Here is a 24,315-nt window from a genome sequence, read left to right on the forward strand (position 1 = left end):
CCTTGTATACATGAAACTGTGAAAAAGACTGGAAAATAAATATATATGTAAGTTGGCTTCGTGGCTAAGTACAAAGACTACTTATGGAGACAGTTTCGACCTTTGACACATTAGTTACCCAAGTGCGTCAAGTTGTCCCATACAACGCGGATAGACTGCACCAGAGGGATTATGATGTGATGCAAGAACAAAACCACATTATTGACATCAAAATACACATATGGAAAGAGAAATACGAGAGAGGAGAAAAAAACTAAATAATCTGCTTAGTTCTGGGAAAGCGTAGTTCGCACTAAGAGAGGATTAACGAATGCGGTACAGAAAGTATCATTTTATGATGAGCTAGCTTAGAGTTGTGGTTTTACCTGAGAAATAAGCACTGAAAACAATGGAACATGATTATGTAACTCCAGTGTTTTGTAGTACACATAAATATGTATTTTACGAAATAATAAGCGGTACAGATTACGCGTTCTTCACTTAAATCCATAGAATATTATTTTTTAGAATTTTATCTTCAAACAGCAGAGTATGCAAGTAACGCAAACCACGATTCGACCCAAAACTGAGCAAACACAATGGTCAAAAGTAATAAATAAGAAAAGGGTTATAACTCAAATCCGTTTACATGGTAAGCCCGCGAACAATCGCGGGGAGATTTATATCAAATCTTAAGGAAAAGATCAGGCGGCCTCATCTTTTCGCGTCGCTTCCAGTTGGAACCGGTTGGAACCAGTTATAACTCGCCCTAAAAATGCCACAAGCGGTAAATTATGAGCCCCCTGGGAGGGTCTGTTACGCCACACGACCTCCAAATTGCAGATTTGATTATATACCCCCGTAATATTATGGTGTAATATTTATTGCAAAAAAAGCAGGTCACCGGCTTCCATCGTAGGTAGGTTGAATGTGAAATACGGATGTATTTATTTACATCTACATTACTCTTGTAAGGCGAAAAGTGTTACACTCAATTTATAAAACTATTGAAAAAACCCGTTTTGTTTACTAAAGAGCTTAAAAACACCTTTATAAACTTCCAACATACTGGTCACAGTTATCCTATGAGTATTCGTCACAATCTAGTTAAGAATGGTCAATTGGATGAACGAGTATATTTGACCCACATCATATTTTATTCATATGTCCCACCAAAAGGACATTCTGTAAACGTCACCTCGAATTTGTCATAAAAATAGGCCGCCAAGTCAATACGTATTTTTTAACGAACTGCTGAATAACGAGGGGTTGTGTTTTGTGTTTGTTCATATAGAAAAAATGTGGTAAATAAAAATAAAATACAATTTGGCGTTAGGAAGATATTAAGTTACTTATTGCTTTGGCTTTTTGTATTAGATTTTGGGGTGCAGTGAATACTACTTACTCGGGCATTCATCATAGAAAAGAGTGAAAATTATGAATTGCAATTGAAAACTACTCGGTTTTCCAATGTTTTCCGCCCCGTCCCGTTTGAACTACGGCCTGTGCCGGAATAAAAAATAGCCTAAGTTACTCGGGAAGAGTGTTCTTTCCAACAGTGAAAGATTCGATTTAGTAGATTCGGAGCATTTTGGATAACAACAAACATATTCCCTCTTTATGAATCATAATTTAGCTATGTACTTTTTTTTAATCCATCTTTTTACTTGTCCATTCCACATTTCTCGAATCCAAGCACCAGATATGACGATGCGGTAGGCTGCGGTCACACGGCGACTGTCCGGCTGAGCCCTTTAATCAGCGCTCTTTCAGCGCGATGCACAAACACGCTGATTTTAAACATATAAGTGGCCTCGTCAGCTCTGTGCGAAGACACAATATTTATATACGAGCTCTTTTTACAACGCTTTTCAATTTTGGCAGATTGATTTTACTTTTTCGAGCCATTCCTAGTAATGATACAGCTACTTAGCCAACGCATTGGTGTTGTTATGGAAGAAAGAAACATGAAAAGAAATGAAAGTGCTTTAATAGATGGCAATTGAAATGGTACATTATTTCTAAGCTCATAGTATGTTTAGTAATACCAGCCACCAGAAAAGTCGCAAGTATGTTGTTAGCCTTAAAAAAATACCTAAGTCCCTTCAGGTGTAGTGAACATGCGGCGTCTAAATAATATTCGTTCATAAAATGGATTCCGTATTAAACATTCAAGCTCTCAAAATAACAGAGGTAAATAAAAAGAAGCAAGAAAATACTAAAGCCTTAAGTCCTGAACAACAGAAAAAATGTAGTTCGCCCAAACTCTAAGTAAAAAAGCTTCTAAAAATAAGTAACAAATTGTACTGACTGTTAGTCGCGACTTTTAATAATATTCCCAATTCGTTGTCCCGTAATGACATATACGGAACCGTGTTTCTGCCGGCTGACAAACTACCCTCATTTGACAACTGCGAAAGATTTTTATTTTGGCCACTTTATCTTGTTGAGCCGAAAGCGGAATGTTCCAGAATGTTCGGGAATGTTCAGCTGGGACTTGTCGGCTAATGTCGGGAATACGGCCGGGGGTCGTAAGACGTGCCATGACGGATATTAATATTTGTTTTGCAGTTACATTTGAAGAAGTTACAATGTAACTCGTACTTAGCTGATGTGACAAATAATGTGTCTAGGACTTAGTTGAGGCAGTCATTAGGGTTCCGTACCCAAAGGGTAAAACGGAACCCTATTGTTTTCGCTCCTCTGTCGGTCCGTCCGTCCGTCCGTCCTTCTGTCACCAGGCTGTATTTGCTGTATTTGTTGCCGCTATAACAACAAATACTGAAAACTAGAATATAATAAATCTTTTTGGGGGGCTCTCGTAGAACAAATGTAATTTTTTTGTCCATTTTATAAATAATGGTACGGAACCCTTGGTGTACGAGTCCGACTCGCACTTGGGCGGTTATTTTTAAATATTTTTCACTATCTTTTGACAGCCTTCCAGGAACGAGGCAATTATGATAATAATTATAGAGTGAAATATTTATAAAGTTATAAAAATCAATTCACGCAAAAGCATAATCCTCCATCTGACACACACGGATAAAAAGAAAAGTTTCACGATGTAGGTATACTATAAGTTTTATTTCTTTGAAACCTCAGGCTTTGGTTTCAACACCCCAATTATTTCCGTGTAAGGTGATTCTTCACAAGTGCTCGCTGGTGGCTTGTCTGTCGGCGCGGGCGGCAGGTTAAGTTCAGCATACAGGACTTGGTTTGGAGAAGACTGGAAAGCAAAATAAACCATGTTATGAAACTTTGTCATTTTAGCTGTATTTTCTAGAGGTACCCTTCCGACACAAGAAAACAGCAGCTCGCGTCCCGCAACCCATTACTTCTCACAGACCGTGGCCAACGTGTGACCAATCAAAGTAATTATGACGCGTTAAACGCCTATATCGGAATGGTACCATTAGTGACATTGTAACAGTTTGAGAACTTACAGAATTTTGAAAATTCACGGGTGGGACTGGCCTCGAATTCTGGCAGCGATGTTTTTTCACGTATATTATAGCAAGCAATATCACAAGACATATCATAGCCACTGCGATGTATATCACAGTAGAAGTTTGAATTCCGCTACTACATTCCATTGGTTGAAGGGTATCCGGGATAACTGTAGAGGTATATGTAATACTCGTAGCTGTGAAAAATATACAAATGTTTTTTTATTATAGTATTTACATATTTAATGAATCTAAAATAAACTAAACCCATATTTACATAAAACGTATTAAATATAACAAGGTCAGGACTTTGATTTTGCGTGGAATAAAAAAGTGTTTCAAATGGTTTCCAAAAAGATTAAATAGAACCCATTCACATTTTTTCGGGAGCCCTATATGTTCCAGGTCATGATCACCTTTTTGATCTCCATTAGTCAGTCAAAAGTTTCTGATGACTACTCGAAGAGAATGACAGTTTGAAATACTTACTAGAAGTAGGTTTAGGTGTACCAGTGGGTCTCGAAGCTTCTTGTTTTATGTATTCTGCAACACACAATATTTATATTATTTGCCTTATTTTACTCGTATTTTAGGTCAACTGGGTAAAATATTCAATGTCTTATCCATATTAATGGTTTATGAAAAATGTAGTTATAATTATAGCTTAGAAGAAAAATTTAATAGAGTAGGTACTGTTAATTTGTCAAAAAGGTCCTAGAGAATATGGACATATTTCTTACCTGTTGTAATATTAAATAAATTCACCACAATGCTGCACGGGTCTTCGTTTAAACAACGATCATCTGAAATTCATGAATTATTAAAAAATACATAACATTTTGTAATGACTTTCTTGGTATAGTTAAATGTCACATATTGTGGTGGTCAGATCATCGTCTTTACGTTTTATCACAACATAGTTTTGCTTTAAAACAAAGAAACATCACACAAATCTAATTAAAGTCAAACTTTAGACTTTATAGCCTGTCGTTAAAGCTCATATTCGGGTTTTTTTAAAAATCTGCATACTACAATGCCATTAGTCAGTACATACATAGTTCCCGCATGCTTCATAACGACTCACATAGTATATGAACAAATTACCATCGCCTGATAATGCATATGAATCTTTAACTCGTTCTCCTTTAACAATTGTTTTCCATATGCAGTATGATGTTTTTTTAGTACATATTTTCAACGTAACATTATATGTACTTTGATGTTTTAAAGAATGGTTTATCTTGGGATTTGTTTGTGGATAGGAAACAGGATTATTCCAATTATTGGCTGAAATGTAAAAACAAAGTTTAAATTATTACTTAACTAACTTAGGCAAATAATCTGGAAATCATTAACATATTTAATTAGATTTTTTTTTTTAAACTTACTTAAAAATTCAGTATCCAATCCCGGTGCTAAATACTTTACATTTATATTCATTTTTAAGTGGGCTTCCTTGTAAAAATGAAACTGATACGTATCATAAAAATCTCTTGAATCGGTACCATCTGCAAAAAATGCGTTTACAGTAACAAGTCTGTTATCGTAAAACAGTTATCAAGTACATATACCTATTGTAATTTCCGTACTTCAAAATTCCTTGCACTTCAAAATCTTAATTTTTAATTTTCTAATGAAGCTGTAGTTTTAAAATGTTCTTAAAAAAATCCAAATTAAAGAATATTACATTCTATAAGACACCTCTGTATACATAGTCACAGCTTTGACAGATAAAGAAGCAGATATATATAGGTACTAGTGGTAAACGTAACAATATAATTTAAATAGTATGGAAATAAAGTTGAATTATCATGACAATGTATAAACAGAATACCTGCTTTAAACAGTGATATTTCTAAAGCCCAAGTAGTCGAATCCAACGAAAGAAAAGTGACAATTATTATCTTCAAAACAGCCCACATTATATTCACTGATATTCACTTTTAATGACTTTACAAGCACAAGTTTGCAACTGAACGAAAACATACCAAATATCATGTTGGTTTGTACAATAAATATTGTATCCTTCCTTATTTGTATCCTCATTGCAGTAATACTATAAATCTGATAGTTTTTGTATGTTTCTGTCACGCTTGCACAGTTAACTGCTGAAACAATTTGCACAAAAATTACTATAAAGATACATAGTTCAAGGTCCTATTACCTAAGTGCGAGAATCAGTTCAGATATAAATAGATGACGAGGTTAAAACCACGTCCACATGAGTAAAAATCATGTACTAAGATGTATGTTATTTTCATCTACAAGATACATATATTATTGTAAAGTTTCATCAAAATCCGTCACCGAGTTTTTGGCTGCAAGCGTAACAAACATACAGACATCAAAACCCTTATAGATATACTAGCTTTTGCCCGCAACTTCGTTCGCGTGGAATAGTGACTACCAGCAGATTTTTGATTTGACCAATAGATGGCGCTATATGTCCGGAATAATTTTATTTTTATTTTTTTTGTAATAAAAACTATCCTATGTCCTTTCTCAAGTTTCAAACTATGTCTGTACCAAATTTCACACAAATCGGTTCAGTAGTTTAGGCGTGAAGAAAAGACAGACAGACAGACAGACAGACAGACAGACAGACAGACAGACAGAGTTACTTTCGCATTTATAATATTAGTTTGGATATAACGGTATAGAAACTGTTTTACATGGCAATTTTCCTGTGAATCATACAGTTATGTATCTATTATATAAGTGCTGCGGTTTCATGGTCGTCATGTTTCGGCAAATTAATGCATACCAAAATGATTCAGCTGCATTAGTAACAGGAAAACTTAGAATTTATGAAACGGAGATTTGGTTTGTTAAATTGGTTAAAACTGAGCCAAAATATTTTATTCTAGAGTGTCCGTATTTGTGTCTGGATCAACTAGTTTGGCCTAGGCTAAACCAGTTTGTCCTGAAATCGGGTTAAGGCCGCTATAATATAGGTACTTATATAATTTTTATTTACTTAGAAACACCTTATTCTCTGATTGACCTTAAAGTCCTTGGGGAAATACATTACATCCGCTAAACAGATATTTAATTTATTTCCACACTTTCCGATTATCTACTTAATTGATAGCTCGTAGGGGACTATAGGGTCTAGCCAGGGCTGAATGGAAAAAAACTGGTAGGTTTTGTACAAATAAATAATTACGTATGTTGCTTAGCCGTTTGATTGTAGTTGTTGTGGTTATTTCAAAGATCATTTATATTTATTTAAAATGACTAAACACTAATTGTAAGTGACAATATGAGTATTAAAAACAATGTCTCCTTTCTTTACATTAATGATCAAAAACGGCTATATTATTACAAACACGAATCTTTATAATTATCCGGATTGTGCATATTTTCGACACCATCATTTTACCCTCCGTTTCACCCCCTGGGGGCAGCCCCATGTCCAAGCTATAATATTTACACCCTCATCAGAACACCATGTTCGTCCCGTATCAAATAGCTTCATATTTTTGGTCATTATTTGAGGGATATTTATACCTTTTTATGAAACTCTGGTTAAAGAGTTCTTGTGCGATTGTGTGTGTTAAGTTTCGTAAATAGGTGACTATATTTTTGTAATACTAAGATCTTGGCCTTTAGCTATTCACAGACTACATGAACCAATAAACAAGCATGTCTGTAAATATCGCATTTAAAGTCGTTGTTCTCTTTTAAAAGAAAATGCGTGTGATGCTGAATTTCAGGATAAACGTACAAAGTAAGTAATCACAACATCGCATGTAGATGGTGCGTCATCGTATGTATCTATGTGTTTACATAAGTATAAAAAATGAAACTTGAGCGTAATGACATTTTAAGTCCATTGACTTGCTATTTCAGTATAATTATGTTTTGTGAATTACAGAATGATGAACAGATCAGATCAGGTTCATTTTTAGAGAACATCCAAATAATAACATTTAAAAACTCTTTATTATTCATCCTAACGACGAATTTCCGTAATGTGCAAATTATGTTTACTCGAAATACATAACTTTCAGAATTAGGGTCCTAATAAGTTAATCCTGTTTCAAATCCGACAGCTTCCACAAATTCCAAATAACCTTGAAAGCAGCAAAATATCTCAACATATCAATCTCAGATAACGCCACATAGCCGTCGTACATAAACCCCTTCGAGTCATCGATCATAATTTGCTAATATCCATTTCCCTATAAATCTTGCTCCGCTTGTAATCAATTTTCTTATCCTTGGTAAGGAGCACCGAAACAAGTCAATTTTATTAATATTACGATGTGTACCACTTAATCAGACTAAATTATGGACCCTCTATTTCGGGTCAGACCCTTTTGCAGCAAAAAGTTAGAGGCTTTGGGACATATTGGCTTATAACGGAGTTTTTATTCACTGTTTTAGTAATGGTGAGGCGAACTATTCGTTTGATATCCTAGAATGTTTATTATATAGGAAAACCTGCCCTTCCGGGAGACTCCGTTTTTAAATACGATTTCCCTTTCCTTAGTCCACTTACAGATAAAGGGATTCATGAGAATTAATGAGTTTGTATGAATAAGCTATTTTATTGTATTGCTACAAATACGCTCTTCATGATACAATCCGACGAGCACCTTTGTTCTTAGTTTATTGTAAATTTTTAAAATATTTACGTAGTAAAATATCATATACCTACATAGAAATATACATTAACCAGTAAGAAGCGAGTTTATTTAACCTCAGGCGCAGCACAAAAGCTATAAAATTTTAATACAATTATTCATATTCCACTTTCTTTTTACATTTCAATTACTCAATCTCAGAAAGTACCCCTATTAAATAAACTTGTAAAAGAATATTTTAGAAGGAAATTGTTCTCCAACTCAAATTTTTACGCGAATTTCCCCAATGTGCTGAAATGAGGAAATAATTAAGGGTATAACTTTACTTCGACGTGGAACATTTCGCGTTTTTTCTGTAAGATTGTGTCGTAAAACTTGGCGAGTTGAGTGCACGCCAGATAAAACGTAATTTTAAAAGTTTCATGTTTATTTGAGTTGCTAACATTATGCTTGGAATGTAAAAGATTCCATTTTCTTTATCGTCTGTGGTTATCGTAAAAATATTACATCTATTACTTTTTCTTCTAAGTTACTCGTCTTTTATCGCCGTATGAGCTTTCTTGTGTAGAAGTTTTCAGATAAAGTAAAATGGAACTCATGTACCCACCTAGTCAATTTAATAACAAAAGTTTTTCAAGAATACAAAATATTGTTCAATTTCACATGTCGCTCACACTTCGCAATAAAAGTCAAATAAAAACGCATGATTATAATCTTATTTCTCTTACAATTAAAATGGATCAATCAAAAGACACCTAGCACAATAATTATTTACCTCACAGTTGAACAATCTCAAAAAAGTAGTCAAATAAACCCGTCTCTTAATAAAAAAAGATATTCCGCAAAAGTGTACCTTTTAAAAACATACCGGTGACGGTGAAGTTGAGCCCGCTGTTATCAAAAGGATTACTTTTCAAATAATATCGAATTTCTCTCCCTCGGGAACTTGTTAGTAGGACGATCGAGTTTCCCGGGTCCAACTGTAAGGCCCTTCGCTAAACACTTTATATTTGTAAATAAAGATAAAAGCCAAGATATTTTAGGATAGGAAATTGATCTTTTACGACGTTTGTCGACTGGAAGGAATTAAATGAACTCGGGAAACCATTTCAAGGGTCACTGGACCATTCATAGATCGTGACTTATCGATATGGTGAATTGAAATATTTTCATTAAATGTGCAAGTTTTAGGTCGATAATTATAAAATAAGCATTATAAATTTATGTATCAAGTGAGCTGGTAATTTACATTATTTCTCTTCTATTCCTACCCTTTATATTATTAACAGCACAAATGGATTCTAAGAACTAATTTATCTCAAATACATACAAAAAATGCTTTGCTTGTTTAGAAGAAAGAAGACAAACAATTTCATTTCCCATTTCTTGATACTTCTAAAAGATCTTACAAAGCAAGTACCTACCAACTATAGTACCTATATATTTTTGTGAGTTATTTACTATCTAAAGTTCAGATAGAAGTGACCCTATGAATCTCTCCAGACGTCTCGAAGCACGTTTTTGGACCGCAATCAGTAACCCTAGCCCGTTCCAATTAACGCAACAATTTTAGAATTACCTTTAATGAATCTCCGAAAATGCTACCCTTAATTATTTCATATCCTGCTTAATTTATCCTCCAGATTTAACCCTTTTCGTTTAGCATTTTGTTTGAAATGATACTTTTTATACAGAGGGTATAAATATACTTTCGTAATTATGTAATGCTGACGAGGGGGTTTCGAAATATGTTCTTGTTTGATGTAAACAAAATTTGACAATACTTTTTGTGAAGTCATTACTTTTTTATCGTAACATTTTTGTATTTTTTTTTTTAATTTAGACACATTTTTGTCTTTTTAAAAACTGCTTAAGTAAAACACTATTACTTTTTGACAAAGAATTCCCTTAACTGCCAGGCAACTTTATTTAAATAACAGGCTTTAGATATTGACTAATAGATCCTTGATTAATTATTGTTGAAAACCTTTATTTTGAATATTGAAATCGGAAACTTTTATAAAATATGAAAACCCCATCTTCTACTAAGAAAATAAACATCTAAAACGTCCTCGATACTATCAAAATATAAACTACCACAACCTCTTTGCCCTTGTCTAATTTCCTTGGCACAAATGACTAAATAAACAACACAAGTACCCGTTTACCGACACATAAGATTACATAAACTGCGGACCCTTTTCAAGAACAACCATACATCATGTCCACATTAATCTCTAAGCCTAACAAAACTACACAAATCATTAGACATAGTCTACCTAGCCTAAGACTTACGTAATAGTCCCTACCATAGTTTAGTTACTTCTAGGTTCAAAGCTTAGAGCATTGAACCAATTGGACACGCCATAAACGTGCAGTATACAGCTTAAGATATGAAAGCAACGATCATGCTCGTATGCACATTGTACTGCCTCAAGTATATGCTTCTAAATGCGTGCTGCTTTAATTCATCCTATGCAGGGTAACAAATCATTTTAAAATGCATGAATGAGCTATCAATATTTGTTTCGTTGTATCACCTATCAGCGTATTAACTGACAGACTTTTAGCACATATTATTATGTTTGTGTTCCAAGCGGTTCCAGAAGTTTAAGTGCTCTAAGTTTCAGGTAGCCTACTAAACATTACACGGGTACCAATAAATCTGACGCAGCTTATTACGCCATTAATTCGCACGATCAATTAAAACTTAGCGCAAGGACTAAGACAATGAAAGAGATTAAAATCTAATTGGAATTCCCTCTTAATACTGTTAACGTTTGTTTGTTAGTTACGTGGAGACAAAAAGACTAGCAGAGGTGCCATGCGGGTGAGTGGGGGACGAAGAAAATTACTGTTTTGCCTTAATACGCCTTCTTTGAACCCCACCATTTTTTGCAATACCAAAAATCGTTGATAGATGTCTCAAAGAATCCAAACGCCTCGTTAGTTCACTTGTAACTGATCGTTTTAGTCATGCCCACTGTACGAATTTGGCCTAGAAGAAGGCGCCTGACCTAGCTGCATTATGTCATCTCCGCTCATCTTTCCTTACTCCGTGGTTAGTTAGGTTATTCCAAGTTCCGTACAATAGTTGTTTTGTGTTTGTTGATAGCTTTCTCAGAATCATGACTGTGAGCGTTGAGTGTTCGGAAACTGATAGTTTGTATTGGATTTGTGGGATGGTTCCTAGATACCGAAATGGCTGGTCAATTAACTGGCAAGTTTAAGTACTTAGATATGATTTGAAGACAGATTGACAAGAATCTTAATTGGCCATCTCCACTGGTAATATTTAAGTTGTAAGTATTACAAAATCTTCTAAGTATAACTGTATTTAAATTCTGCTTTCTATAGACCTTACACCTTTCTGAAAATCAGTAAAAATAAACAGCAAGCATTTTATTTATAGCAGTTTATTAATGAAGTGTAATTTAGCGGCCTTTTGAGGAAAATGAACAATGTTACACCCAACACCTGGGCTTGGCGGGGCTTAATATTATAACGCAGATCCATCATGGTCACTTCTCTTGCAGAGATTGAGGAAAGTGAAAAAAATTGGTTTATTTAGCGCTTTTTTAGACCGCTAAATCAACCTCTATGTACTTAATTAATTAATCAGATACTAATAAAATAAAGCCTATAGGTTCCCAAATCAGTTAGGCCAGGACAAGGGTGAAAACGCAGGAAGCAGCTAGTTATTTCTAAATTACTTAATGGAGCACGAGGTATTGTAATATTATAGTTTAACACATAACAGGTGATTACTTAAGGTCCGGTCTCAATTACTCACTTAAGTAAGTTGCAAGCTATCTTCACCTATATAAATCACAATAATATTGGACTGGAGAGTTCAAAATCTTTGTTCTCCTCACCTCACTAAATCTATAACAATGGCATACCTACATCCCTTACAAGTTTCGAGCAGCAAACAAAGAACTAACTAATTCACACATGGGCAAAACTAACAAACAATAAATATCGTATAGTTTGCCTGAACTGGTTCAAAAGTACACGCTAGAGCACCCTGTACCTGAACTCGTAAGTATCAACTTGAACTTATCGGGAATTTGGGACACTGTTTGTCGGGGGAACTAAAAAGTGAAAGCAAGAAGGCGCACTTTTTGTAGGCCTTTAGGCCTTTATTTATTTATTTATACTTTATGTACAAAAGCACTTAACTGAGGGTGCATCTACACGGTGCAAGTAGCTAGCAAATGTTGAGGAACATGCGCAGGTTACATGCATTTTAAAAACTTGCGGGTCCAACGACTCTCGCATGTATCAAAGCACAATACCCACCCGCCTGCTCTTGTTACTTGCGCATGTTAACTTGCTACCTGTGCTACTTAGGGTGCACCTAAGTAACAGCCGCACGAATCGATCGATTTAAAGATTCGGTAGATCCTAAGGTCCGTAAATGGGATGGACTTTCTTGTCATAACAAACTTTGTTATTTAAATTAATAGATAAATAAATAAATAACAAAGTTCCTCGGTATTTCGGAAAGTGCGTAAAATTTTTCCCGGCTGTCATCTGAACGTCTTTGGCGGTCGTTACGTGTAATTAGAAGCCAGAAAGTCTTGCCTAAGAGTTTTGGATTGACCAGATAACTGGGTTGTGGAGATCGGTTAGGAAAAATATATAGGTATCTATTTAGTCACGGATTTTATATTTCTATCAGTCTATTAATTTAATATAAAACTATTGTACTTCTGACGCGTTCTTCATATTGTAGTACCCCAAAATTCGTCCGTTTGCTTGGCATTTAAGACGACAATGTTTTGTTTTAGTTAACACTTTCGGACCCAATCTCCTTCCGTCGCAGGTAGGGCAAAGTTTTTCCTCTACGGATATATTTAAAGAGGTTTCACATTATATTATGGCTATTTTCTAAGTTAAGAAGGGTATCCCCTATGTTTCTGTACACAATATATTTTTATTATATTGTAAGTTGGTATCAAAAAGTTTGATGTTTGAATAGTTCTGAGATTCTTGAATGAAAACTTTTCATTTCGTTTTATTACTTAGGTACTAGCCGCTTTTCTTCGGTTTCAACTGCGTCTCATGGGAACTAATGCACGTACTGAGATAAAGTATAGCCTATGGTACTCAGAAACTCTCCTACCATAAAATAATTCTTCAAATCAGTTCTGTAGTTGCGAAAGCCTTAGGGTACCTACAAACAAAGAAAAACTTCAAAGGCCTCGAAATGTATTTCAATAAATAAAAGATCACCCATAACCTTGACCTAACACATTAACTTAACCTATTCAGCAAATCATCTTCTTAAGAACCTTCAAAAACCAAAAATGCCACATTTCAAAAAATCTAGCTACACACTTTACATAAACTGAATTCCACTTTCAACTTTCCTTGCTCACTTTCCCCTATCTTCATAGCATACCATCACGCTATCTTACATATGCTAAGGGTATGAGCAGAGATACACAGAGTACGTAAGTAGGTCGGCAGAGACGACAGACGGCGCGACAGTGGTGGCGCCAGCACCCAGTGAGGGCACAACGAGTAGGGTGGTGTTGCAGTTGGCTGGGTAGGTAGAAAATGGCTGACTGGTGACTGAGAAGCTTGTTCATGAGGTGCTAAATAATTTTTTAATGATTTTTCATGTTAAATATCCTCATATTATATTGTGTTTATAAATATTTAAACTTGTTATATTATTAAATGTGTGATCCTCAACGAGATTAGAAGCCGGCGTCGTGCACTGCCTCGTGGACTCAGTTGGAAGAAATCAAATAAAGTTAAAGAAAGGTATAGTTTATTCACAAAAAAACCATAGCAATTAACAATTGATCTTTAGTTAGTTTAAAAATAATGACGTCCATAGCTAGGTCCTCGGAGAGGCAAATAAGGGGTAGGCACAAAACCACAAAATACTTTCACCTGATCCACACCAAACTCACTGCAGACGAAGCATCTCATGTTTATAGAGTCATCCCATTGGCATTCCCAGATTCCCATCGATAGTCGACCAATGAGGGCACAGCCAAAATACATTCTGACCAATCACAATGCTGGAAAACACCAACAGCCTTTTAGCTACCCAACGGAGTTACAGGATCTTTCAGAGAAGAATATTTTTAGTAACTTGGTGTATTGTTAAACAAAAATAGTTTATATTTAGTGAAATAATGAAGATACGGTGATTGGGTTAAAGGTGATAAGTGTAGAAGTGAAAAATGATCATTATTTACATTGATATATTGCTGTTGATCATACTGGTAAGTTCTTATGACGTAATTTCTAACTGCTTAGTATTGGTCATGGTGTTTTCTGTTTACGTTATGGTATTAGCACATACGTTGGTGATTCACTGCTCATAGATACTGTAGCTACTACTTCTATAGTCTCCAATGGCATTATAAATAAACAGAGCTCCATATGTCTGTAATTTTAAAGTTCTTGTCGGCGATTGGTGTCTACTAAAAGTAAACGGCCAATCAGTGTCTTTGATCGTGGTCTAAAACCTGCAGTTGACCAATTCTTTCACTGTGAAGAACGAATAATGATGATGATAATATCTCCCAGCCCATCATCCGCTACGACGGCTGTTCTCATATCAGGAGGTAAGCCAACTGCGCGCGACTTATTATAGTACACAAGCATTTGCACAGACACAGGTGTACAATTTCTTGGTATCTTTGTATCTAAAAAGACAGTTTATTTGGTACCTAAATGAAAACTCACATACACACAAAAACTACATAGGTCTACATACATCCAGTGCAGTCTTACGTTTCAAACATTTTGAAAATCCCCTTAAAATAGTGAAGTTTAAGTTTAGAAGTAGAATCTCGGGGATCTCTCGGCTTGACCAGGCGCACTAAGCCCCGACGTTACGCGAGCTGCCGGGGTAAACTTACACCGACTTTTTCAACTTTTACTCCACTTTATATTGCTGCGGAATTGAAGTTTTTACCTGAATACCTTCAACTGTAGTAGTTAGTAAAAACATATGTAGTAGGTACCTAAGTCTTGGCGGCTTATGATGTACCAACAGTATTACAAAACAAGGAGGAACTTGTTATGATAAGACGGTCACCCATCCTCGAACTGACCGCGCCAATTGTTGCTTAACTTTATGTTTAGTCGACAAACTGCATTTCTCAGAACAAAGAAATTTACGAATTTAGACTTGTTGTGAACATATTCTGTGCTTACCTTATATTTTATAGTTTAACAAGTATAGCACACAAAGTTAACAAACAAAACAGGAATTTAATAAATAGCTCCATTGAAACGAACACCGGTAGAATTCTAGGTAATCAAATATTTGCGTCTAAATTCGTTGAAAGCTAGTAAAAGCTAGTTTCTATAGCAACCGTGTAAACTGTCTAAATACAAATGGTCGTAACACGTAGGATATTGTTTCTCGCTCGAGAACAGCTCGTTTGTAGCACCTGTTTGCTCAGCTAGTTTATTTAAATGTACCATTCGCGAGGTGCAAAGAAATACAGGTATTTCAAACATTTCTTAAAATAATAATCATATTTTTTTACTGTAAAATGATGGAAAGACAACATTGAATGTAAACCATTGTAACAATGCTGTGCGCGATGGGTTTTTTGTCGCTCGAAATGAGTCGCGCATAAAAAAAACCGAGCGGGCAATGCACTAGTGTGAAAGCACTGTAAATCTACCCAGTGTATGATTGCGACTGGTGTTGTATTATATCAAGGGAAAAACATTTTTTAAATAAATGCTATTGAATAAAATCTGTGTAAGGTAAAAATCAAAATGGTTTCCAATAACGTTTTTCTTTTGTTTCAGTTATGTCTAACAATATTCATGTGCGGCTATTGTTTCTACCGAGTCAACAGAATGAGACAAAATGGAGAGGTAACGCATACTTTAAGGTCTATCTTTAATTATCGTTTATTCAGATTTTCATGTTGTTTCACCCGCACTCCGATTTCACGCACTCGAATAAAGAAAAATAATTTTTCACGAAAACAGCATCTGAATTATTTTAATTGGAGAAAAAAGGCGAACAATATTATTAAAGGAAGCCTTCAAAATAATTTCGTATCTTCAAAATAATTTCATATTTATACATGAGAGGAAATCATGCCAAAAATATTCGAAAACTCCTTTAAAATTATTTCAGATTTAAATGATTAAAATATTACGGTAGTCTATAGAAAATACCGTTGCGGTCTAGGGACCACCCACACTTCGGCCTCAGAGCGCCCACATACGCACAATTTACATCGGAAAAGTATCTCCATAAGGTCCATATTGTCCATTGTGTAAAGAAGGGAACTTTACTATACTTATATTTTGAATAATAAATAGATTTGCATTGATCCGATTTGGGATATATTTGGATTTTGTTGTAAAAGTATTTTGGTCTATATAAGGGCTGGATATTTTCAATGTTGAATGAATAATGATTTTAGTACTAAAAAAGGTTTGACACAGCTTAAATAACACTTTATTTTTATTTACATAGATATTAACATATTTACAATACATTAAAAAAAACTATCCTAGTAAAACAAACTAACCAACTATCCTTTATTTTTTGTATTTTTCAAAAATAATGAAAATCCCAGCAATAAACAACAGAAGTTAATTTTCTAGACAAATATACCTACCTAAGTAACACAATATTTATTAAATAATATTCATGAAAATAAAGTGACAAGACTTCTCCCCATTTTCATATTTTCAAACAAATTAAACAATAACAACTTGTAATTATGGCTGTAATTAAATTTGAAATCAATCTAAATTTCACGAAACTGTTGGACTTTGCTTTGTCTCCGTCAAAATTAATTAATGGACTTGTTTCACGATATCAAAATTAAAAACTTTAGATTTACGTTTTGGTTACAGATTGCAATTTTGTTGAGGCCGACCAAAGTTGTGTTTTCTCACAAGAAGGAGGGCCAGTCCACTGAGGAACTCAGGTAATTATTTAAAGTGCTTTAAAAGCTTTTGATAAGCTTAATTTAACGTAATTTTAAACAATTATGCGACTTCCTTCAGGCTTGTAACATAAAATTACCAAGTCAATTATTATTTAATGAAAATGAAGCTACATCAACTGAATTATTTTTCATATCCATTTGCCATCACCAAGGGACTGATTCGAGCAGAATATGTGCTTCTCATAAATAAATTATAAAAACAAAATGCATTGACGTTCAGCTCAGCAACGACAAACACTATCTTCTTATTACACACAAGTCAATTAAATTGCCTATATATTTACAGAAATATTAAAGTAAATGTAAAATCTTCTTAAACTAATTCCCCACTTCTAGGACAGTAGTAGCCTACCAGAACCCGTTCACTGGGGACTACTGCGTGCACAAGAGCCGCGCGGGTCCCAAGGGGTACATGAACAGCTTGGCGCCCGACTCGCCCGACAGCGGGGTCTCTGATGAGTACGAGCCCCTCAACCTAGACCCCGTGGGGCCTCAGCCGGAGCTACCTCATGTCATACAGGATAAGATGCCATCGGAAATAATTGCTATGCCACAGGTGAGATGATTCTTACGAATAGGTCATAGTTTGGTCTGGATTTAAAGCTTTTTTAAAGAGTCATAAACCTTGATTAACTTTTTATTTGAAGCTCCAGCTTTTATTCAACTTGCACTCCGCTGTTAAAATTTTTAACAATTTACTTTTCGTTCACTTTATTTAATTTTTATTACACTCTACATGATTAATTCGATTTACATTTTTTATGAACGCAATTTTGCTCCCACCGTATTAATTTTGAATGAGATAAAAATACATTCAATTATTTTACGAAAAATTGAATGTATTTTAAGCATAATGAACCTTACATAATATTATTCTTCCATTATACACTTTGTTATAATCTCTAGGGTTCATTAAATTAATTTACATGAAAAGGCCCTAAAAATAATGGTTAAGTGGTTGAAAAATTAAAGTCAATCAAGCTGAGAGCCAATTTAAAGTAATCCTTTGGTATAACACTTTACTACTAATGGCAGTCGGAGTTTAAATTTCAAATTCACTGAAAGAAGTGGTAGGTAAGATTCTTGCCGCGTTAACGAAGTGGGTAGGGTGACCATGGATTAGACACATCTTTTTAATTTTAGCACATGGGCACAAACCGACTGACGGTCATTCAGCTACATATGAAAGGTTTTGAAAACTCAAACAAAATAATATTAGAGATTGACTCTTTGTTGTTATTGTACAAGAAAAAAAAATCTTCATATTTATTCCCTGTATGTTCTTCCAAATAGCGTCTTTTCGGTAATAGTTATAGCTATGCCAATATTTGAAATTCAAGACCGTCAAAGTTCGCCTCGAAGCTTAGTCACCGCATCAGAACTTGAGTAGAACTGCGAGGGATAATGTCGGGCAGACGTCGCCGTAATGACACAACTTTACACCACTACCCGCCGATACTAATGCTCTTTATACTAAGGTTAATGGCGATATTACTAGTCGTGGTAATCATGAGATATTTGCTGATTTATTCCTTACTTCAAATAGTGGTAATGGGTAATGGTGATGTTATTTGGAGCAGTAGAAATGGTATTTTTGAATTTATTGCCAATATTGATAGTGACGATAATAGACATAGTTGTATTAAAAAAACTGTGATTAGGTTTTAAGCAATCAATATCGAAAATAGGGGTCTTGTTATCCGCTATATGTTTGCTGAAGCAACAGCCCTTCTTTCACTTTCATATCATAACTTAAAATAACTAACTACTTAACAGATGGTTATAAAGAATGGTATGAAACTGAAAATGGTAAAGAAAATAAAGCTGATCAAAACAAATGCATCTCAATCGTAGCTAAATCTTAATTTGGGCACTTCAGAACTCTAAAACAACTTGCAGTAGCCTAACAGAAAAATAACAGAAAAACTCCGTGCTACAAACGAAGTGGACATTGATAAACACGGCAGCAGCTCAGCAATCAGAGGCAACTTGAGCGCTACAGATTTATGCGTCGCCGGCCGTGGCCCGACGTAGTGGGGGGTGCGGCGCGATACGTCACGTTGCCAACCATTTATGGAGTCGCACGTTTTTTTCGCGTTGCAAGCTGGTCTGCTAGCTGTATGTTGGACGCAGATGGTGCTATGAATACGATTGAAGTTTTCCTTTTTGTGAACAGTTGAAAAGTTTTGTGTTCTAGAACTGCTATAATAATGTCTTGGTTGAGATTTTGGGGATGTTGTTGTTAGTGGGAATAATGCTTTGGTTTTAAGACTGGGGTAAAAAGTGTGACTTAAATAAAAAGACAGGAAAAGCTTTTGCAGAACTAAATCTCTCGCTGAATCTCAAAAATATTTCACAATACCGCGAACAATGACCTTAATGGCTTCATATTTTACCTGGACAGGAATCGCCAAAAATGGACGCTAACATGAAAAATATTAGGCACACAAAAATAAATTTAAACCAGAGATTAACAACGTTATGTAAATTCGAATGGAATTGTAGTATTTAGGGCGGCATTTGGTGAAATTTATTTATTTACCAGATTGTGAGCGAACGTCCACTGTTAATGTTGCTTGAATAGCAGTTTTTAAGTCTACTTTTGTGCCCAAAGTTTAAACCATTGTTTTATTTAGACACATTTTGATGTTCTAACTAACAAGCTAACTTTATAGGAGTTTTATTCAAAGTAAAGATAACACTAGGTACTAAATCCGTATTGTTGTTAATTAAGAACATGTTCTCTTGTTTCTTGAATTACAGTATAACAATAGCCCGCATATCTATTCATAAAAGTTTTCATAAAAGAACAAAGGAGTCGATAATTAATTATTCCCTAAGTATTTTAAAAATAATTTTTATTTTATCCGTCTTAGAAGCATGTAACGTGAATTTGATAAAGAGAACTATGAACCAAGACATAGCAACTTACTTGATATTTGATGCCTATTAACAACTTGCAAGAAATACGTGTGTTGTCCCACTTCTAGCTATTCCGGTCTCTTTCCATTCAGAGACATACACTTTTTGATAAACTAGCTGTGCATGGCTGAAATTCATTCCCAAAATGACAGCCTGCCTTAAAAGTCTAGGCTCTCATCTATAGACAATGGTATGGCCGCTACTTAAGCACGAGCCCCTTTATAACAACTTATATTCTTGCAGCCGGACCTCACAACGAAGATGCAGCTGAGCCCCAGCAGCGAGTACAACAGCGTCAACAAGACCTGGAACTGGAACTACAAGGAGTACCAGATCTGAACACCTGATGCTCTCCATCATCAAGATTCAAACCCTCATATCATATTCGAACTCAGTGCAAGTCAAATATTTTCTTTGTATTTACCTCTACTAATGTTACTATGAAATGTTGGTTTGTTTCACGGTCAAATAGTGGAGCCAATTCAGATGTTATTTGGATTGGAAAAAAGGGCAAAGCTTAAAGACAAAATAAACCCTGGACACGATTGCCAATAGCCATCACACAAATAAATAAAATTTGAGTCTGTTTAGATTAATTTTTGAAGTAATTGCTTTACATATTACTAAGTGCCAAAATGTCCGCAAAATTAAAATCTTTACATTTGAATAACTTTCCAAAATTTTTGTAAAATTGTATCCTTTGTAGCGAAATTTTTTTTTGGAATCTCTCCATTAGATAGCCAAGACCAATGTTGACATTTGAAAACCCATGATCTCCTTGAAAAGGTGACATTATATTGTCAAATAAAACGAAGCCTACGGGATAAGAAACTTACACAAAGGCAAGAGTCACCACTTGAGAGCCTCTTAAGGCTTAACGGGGGGAAATGCTAGGCGTTTATACGAGAGGGCTAGGCGTTTAGTCAAAGGGCGCTAGTATTCTTTAATGCTTGAGGATATAATGAAGGGTTACAAGAAAAGATAAATGCTTGAAGATTTTAACATGTTTTTTAAGGCTTTTCGGGTCATATTTCTTTAATTAATTTCTTCATTTTAAATATGCAATAGTGGTACATATAAATACACAAAGCCTTACCTACACTTTTATTTTGTATTATATATATTAAAAAGTCTTCATCTGTACATATAATATATTTTATCTACATAAATAATTACCTGTCTTTGCCTTAAAATGCTTAAAACTATGTACTTAACTAAAGTCTTTATAATACATGTACTAAATTGTTATCTTATACTACATCAATCATAATTCATCTCAAGATATTTTTAATATGAAACGTCGTTGCCAAAACATGCTCAATAAAAAACTAAGTGAGAAGTTTTAATAATGTTTAAATATATCTAAAATTTTACGAATAATGTTATAAATTATAAATATTAACATATAGTATATGCTTATGTTATGTACGATGCTAATACATAATTTAATTATGTTAGATACATTGTCAAATAAAGTGTAAATCAATTTAATTTATTCATTTGTTTTACTACATACACTGCATTTCTTGCAAGAATAATCTGACTACAGATATCGCCAAATAACTTTATCATTCTGAAGTTAGCCATTGACGTGTTGAGTATTATTTATTTTAACTAACTTCGGACAAGCAAAGCTTAGCAAACAAATGCGCAAGGAGTCAATTGGCTAACATCACAATTGTCCAGTCAATAGGCCCAAACTGTACCTACCTACAATGTACCCGTGGGCCTTGACTGAACCAACTACCTTTCCTGGAGTCGAACCCGCACATTCACACTCCAGATACTGGTGCTTTGAACCACTAGGCCACTACGCTACGACTTAACGGTCAATACTCACCTTAAAATATAGGTATATGAACAAAGCTAAAACTTTCTACCAGTACTCTAAAATTTTCCCTCACAATACATTCGTCCAATTTATAAGATTCCTGTCAAAAATATCCAAAGCGAAATACTAGGAAGTGCATTCACAATAGCGTTGCACGGTGGTGCAATAAACGTCATAGGCGCCGAGGTTACTCCGCATTACTTTATACTTTATATAGAGATTCCAGTGCAGCTAAATCTATTGCATTTTGGAGCTCGCGAGCCGGATCACGGAGTTAGGGTGCACTTACACTTGGAAGGAAGATTTCATGACAATATTTGGCATCGAAAATATATTCTTTTTTTTAATCAGCCATATTTTGAGTTTACGGTACTGTAGCGCGTGGCGCGCTAGGGACCGGGGATCTTCAGGTTATTCAATTAAAAGATTGGAAAAAACTTTAACTTAGCGTTTATTCGCTGACTCGGGGGTGAAGTGACACACTTCAATATAAAAACTTATTCTATTTCTATTTATATAATTTATATAATAAAACCTACTTCTAATCTACTTCAGTACTACATCTCTACAGTACCTTCTTAGCTGCATCCTTCGAGAAAGCAAACCCCGACATACATGATGATGAGCCGGAACCGGAAAATGAATCAAGTGACATAATCTCGCTTTTTTACGTACAGATTGAAGTACATTTAATCACCTTCAAAATATGAGTACATTATATCATAAAATACGGTTTACGTACCTATGTTTACCCTTCATATATTTCCGCATGATCGATAAATATTCACAAACAGCGGAATATAATTAACATTATCTATCGCCGTTTCAATTCCGATCGGTTTAATTTAAACTATCATTTGGCACAATTTGCATATTAGAATCATTGCGATAACATTCATATAAATTCCTGTAATTAAATGTCATAACGTTCAATTAACGGGCACAAAAACCTATCAGCGTGATCACAAAGCATTTGCAATATTATATAAACAAACAAATATATAATAATTAGTTATTATCAAAGTGTAAAAGCGATATTAATTATGAATAAACGTTCAGTGTTCAGTTTGACGCACAAAACACTGAAACTGTAATATTCTATGAGGTAATAATGTTTTGGAACAATCAAATTAGTTATAATTAATTTTCAATTTGATTGGTTATGACGTTTTTGTAATTACATTGAAGATTGGCTAAATCTATACATATAATAAAATGATAGGAAAGTCAAAACTGTACATTGAATATTTTTTTTAAAGAATACTTGGGGGGTGATCCATAATCGATTCTGAACCCAAATATGTAGTTTTTAGAATTTTTGTCTGTATGTCTGTTTATCTGTTTGTCTGTATGTTTGTCCTGGATAAACTCAAAAAGTACTGCATGGATTCAAATCAAATTTTGCATGATTATTACCTGGGGGCCGGTTCAACACATAGGCTATATATTATCACGCTATCACCTACGGGGGTTGAGCAATGAATGATTAATTAACGAAATTGGAAATTCTATGTTGCTCACGCAGACGAAGTCGCGGGCAACAGCTAGTATTTAATAAATGTGGAAAGTTTTAACCATGGACGCAACAATCGTGTTTTTATGTGCTAGTATTACACTATTTTATTATTAAAGCTACAGATACATAGATTGTTTTACGCCAATAGGTGAAGGAAGTCAATAAAACCCTTTATCAATACGACCACGAGTAAGGTAGGTACATGGTATTTTCAAAGCGCAGAGTTTTGTCTTTGTACTTACTTATACTTTCCTTATTTTTCATGCTACTAAAAAATATATAATTTTAGATGAACAAGTGTGTTCACCCCTTGCATTGCTCAGGCTGGCAGGAGTCAACAGTTGCAAGTCAAATGCACGCGCCGTATTGACTCCCGGCTCGGGGAATCCGCCGCGAAATAGACCAGCTGTGTGCAACCTTTTGTTAGTCTGAGTTACGGAGCTTTTAGTGGCCTAATGTTATTGTGATTTGTAAATAGTGAGTTTATACTTAGGAGTAATATAATATAGAGGAAACTTTTTTGTTTCTTTGTTTGTAAGCTGAAGACTCCGAAATTACTAAACCGATTTGAAAAATTCTTTCATTGCGAGAAAGTTACATTCTTCCCGAGTAATATAAGCTATATTTTATCCCATTACTGGTATTAGTTTTCTCAGGATGTGGGTGGAATCGCGGGAAACGGCTAGTGTATAATAAAAGTCGTATTAATAAAACTATATAAAACACAAGTTGTTTTGCTATACCTATGCACACAGAAACGAATAATGTACCTATTTTTAAATAATATAGAAGTATTAAAAGGAATTACTGTGGTTTAAACTATGTTCACAACCTAAGTTACACATCCCAAACAGTAATAAAAGACAACCTTTTATTACGCTAATCAGAACATAAAGAGAATATACGACGTCATGTAAAGACAAAACAAAACAGATGAATAGAACGCTGGATGCTCGAAACTCGACGGACGAAAAAACGACCCCCACGGAAATACCCGACATAAGGCAGAAACGGGAGTTTTTTTGCTTCATTAATGGAGGCTTCTTTTACCTGAATATGTGCACGCTATTTT

General features: G+C 34.7%; 2 protein-coding genes across 2 annotated transcripts; one reads left to right on the forward strand and one right to left on the reverse strand.

The window, feature by feature from the left end:
- Nucleotides 1-3,047: 3,047 nt before the first annotated feature.
- On the reverse strand, nt 3,048-5,432 carry LOC110371724 (uncharacterized). The gene is made up of 7 exons (XM_049843173.2): nt 5,263-5,432; nt 4,817-4,936; nt 4,533-4,715; nt 4,169-4,231; nt 3,918-3,971; nt 3,426-3,625; nt 3,048-3,208 (listed from the first exon to the last, which is right to left on the reverse strand). Exons 1-7 carry the CDS (start codon nt 5,348-5,350, stop codon nt 3,065-3,067), a joined length of 852 nt encoding a protein of 283 aa, XP_049699130.2. The 5' UTR covers nt 5,351-5,432; the 3' UTR covers nt 3,048-3,064.
- An 8,674-nt stretch (nt 5,433-14,106) lies between these two features.
- On the forward strand, nt 14,107-20,319 carry LOC110371755 (uncharacterized). The gene is made up of 5 exons (XM_049843174.2): nt 14,107-14,262; nt 15,812-15,880; nt 16,880-16,953; nt 17,311-17,530; nt 20,140-20,319. The coding sequence occupies exons 1-5, from the start codon at nt 14,221-14,223 to the stop codon at nt 20,233-20,235; spliced, it is 501 nt and encodes a 166-aa protein (XP_049699131.1). The 5' UTR covers nt 14,107-14,220; the 3' UTR covers nt 20,236-20,319.
- The last annotated feature ends 3,996 nt before the right edge of the window (nt 20,320-24,315 follow it).

The sequence above is a fragment of the Helicoverpa armigera genome, chromosome 22, assembly GCF_030705265.1.
Source record: "Helicoverpa armigera isolate CAAS_96S chromosome 22, ASM3070526v1, whole genome shotgun sequence".
NCBI classification, from domain to species: Eukaryota; Metazoa; Arthropoda; class Insecta; order Lepidoptera; family Noctuidae; genus Helicoverpa; species Helicoverpa armigera.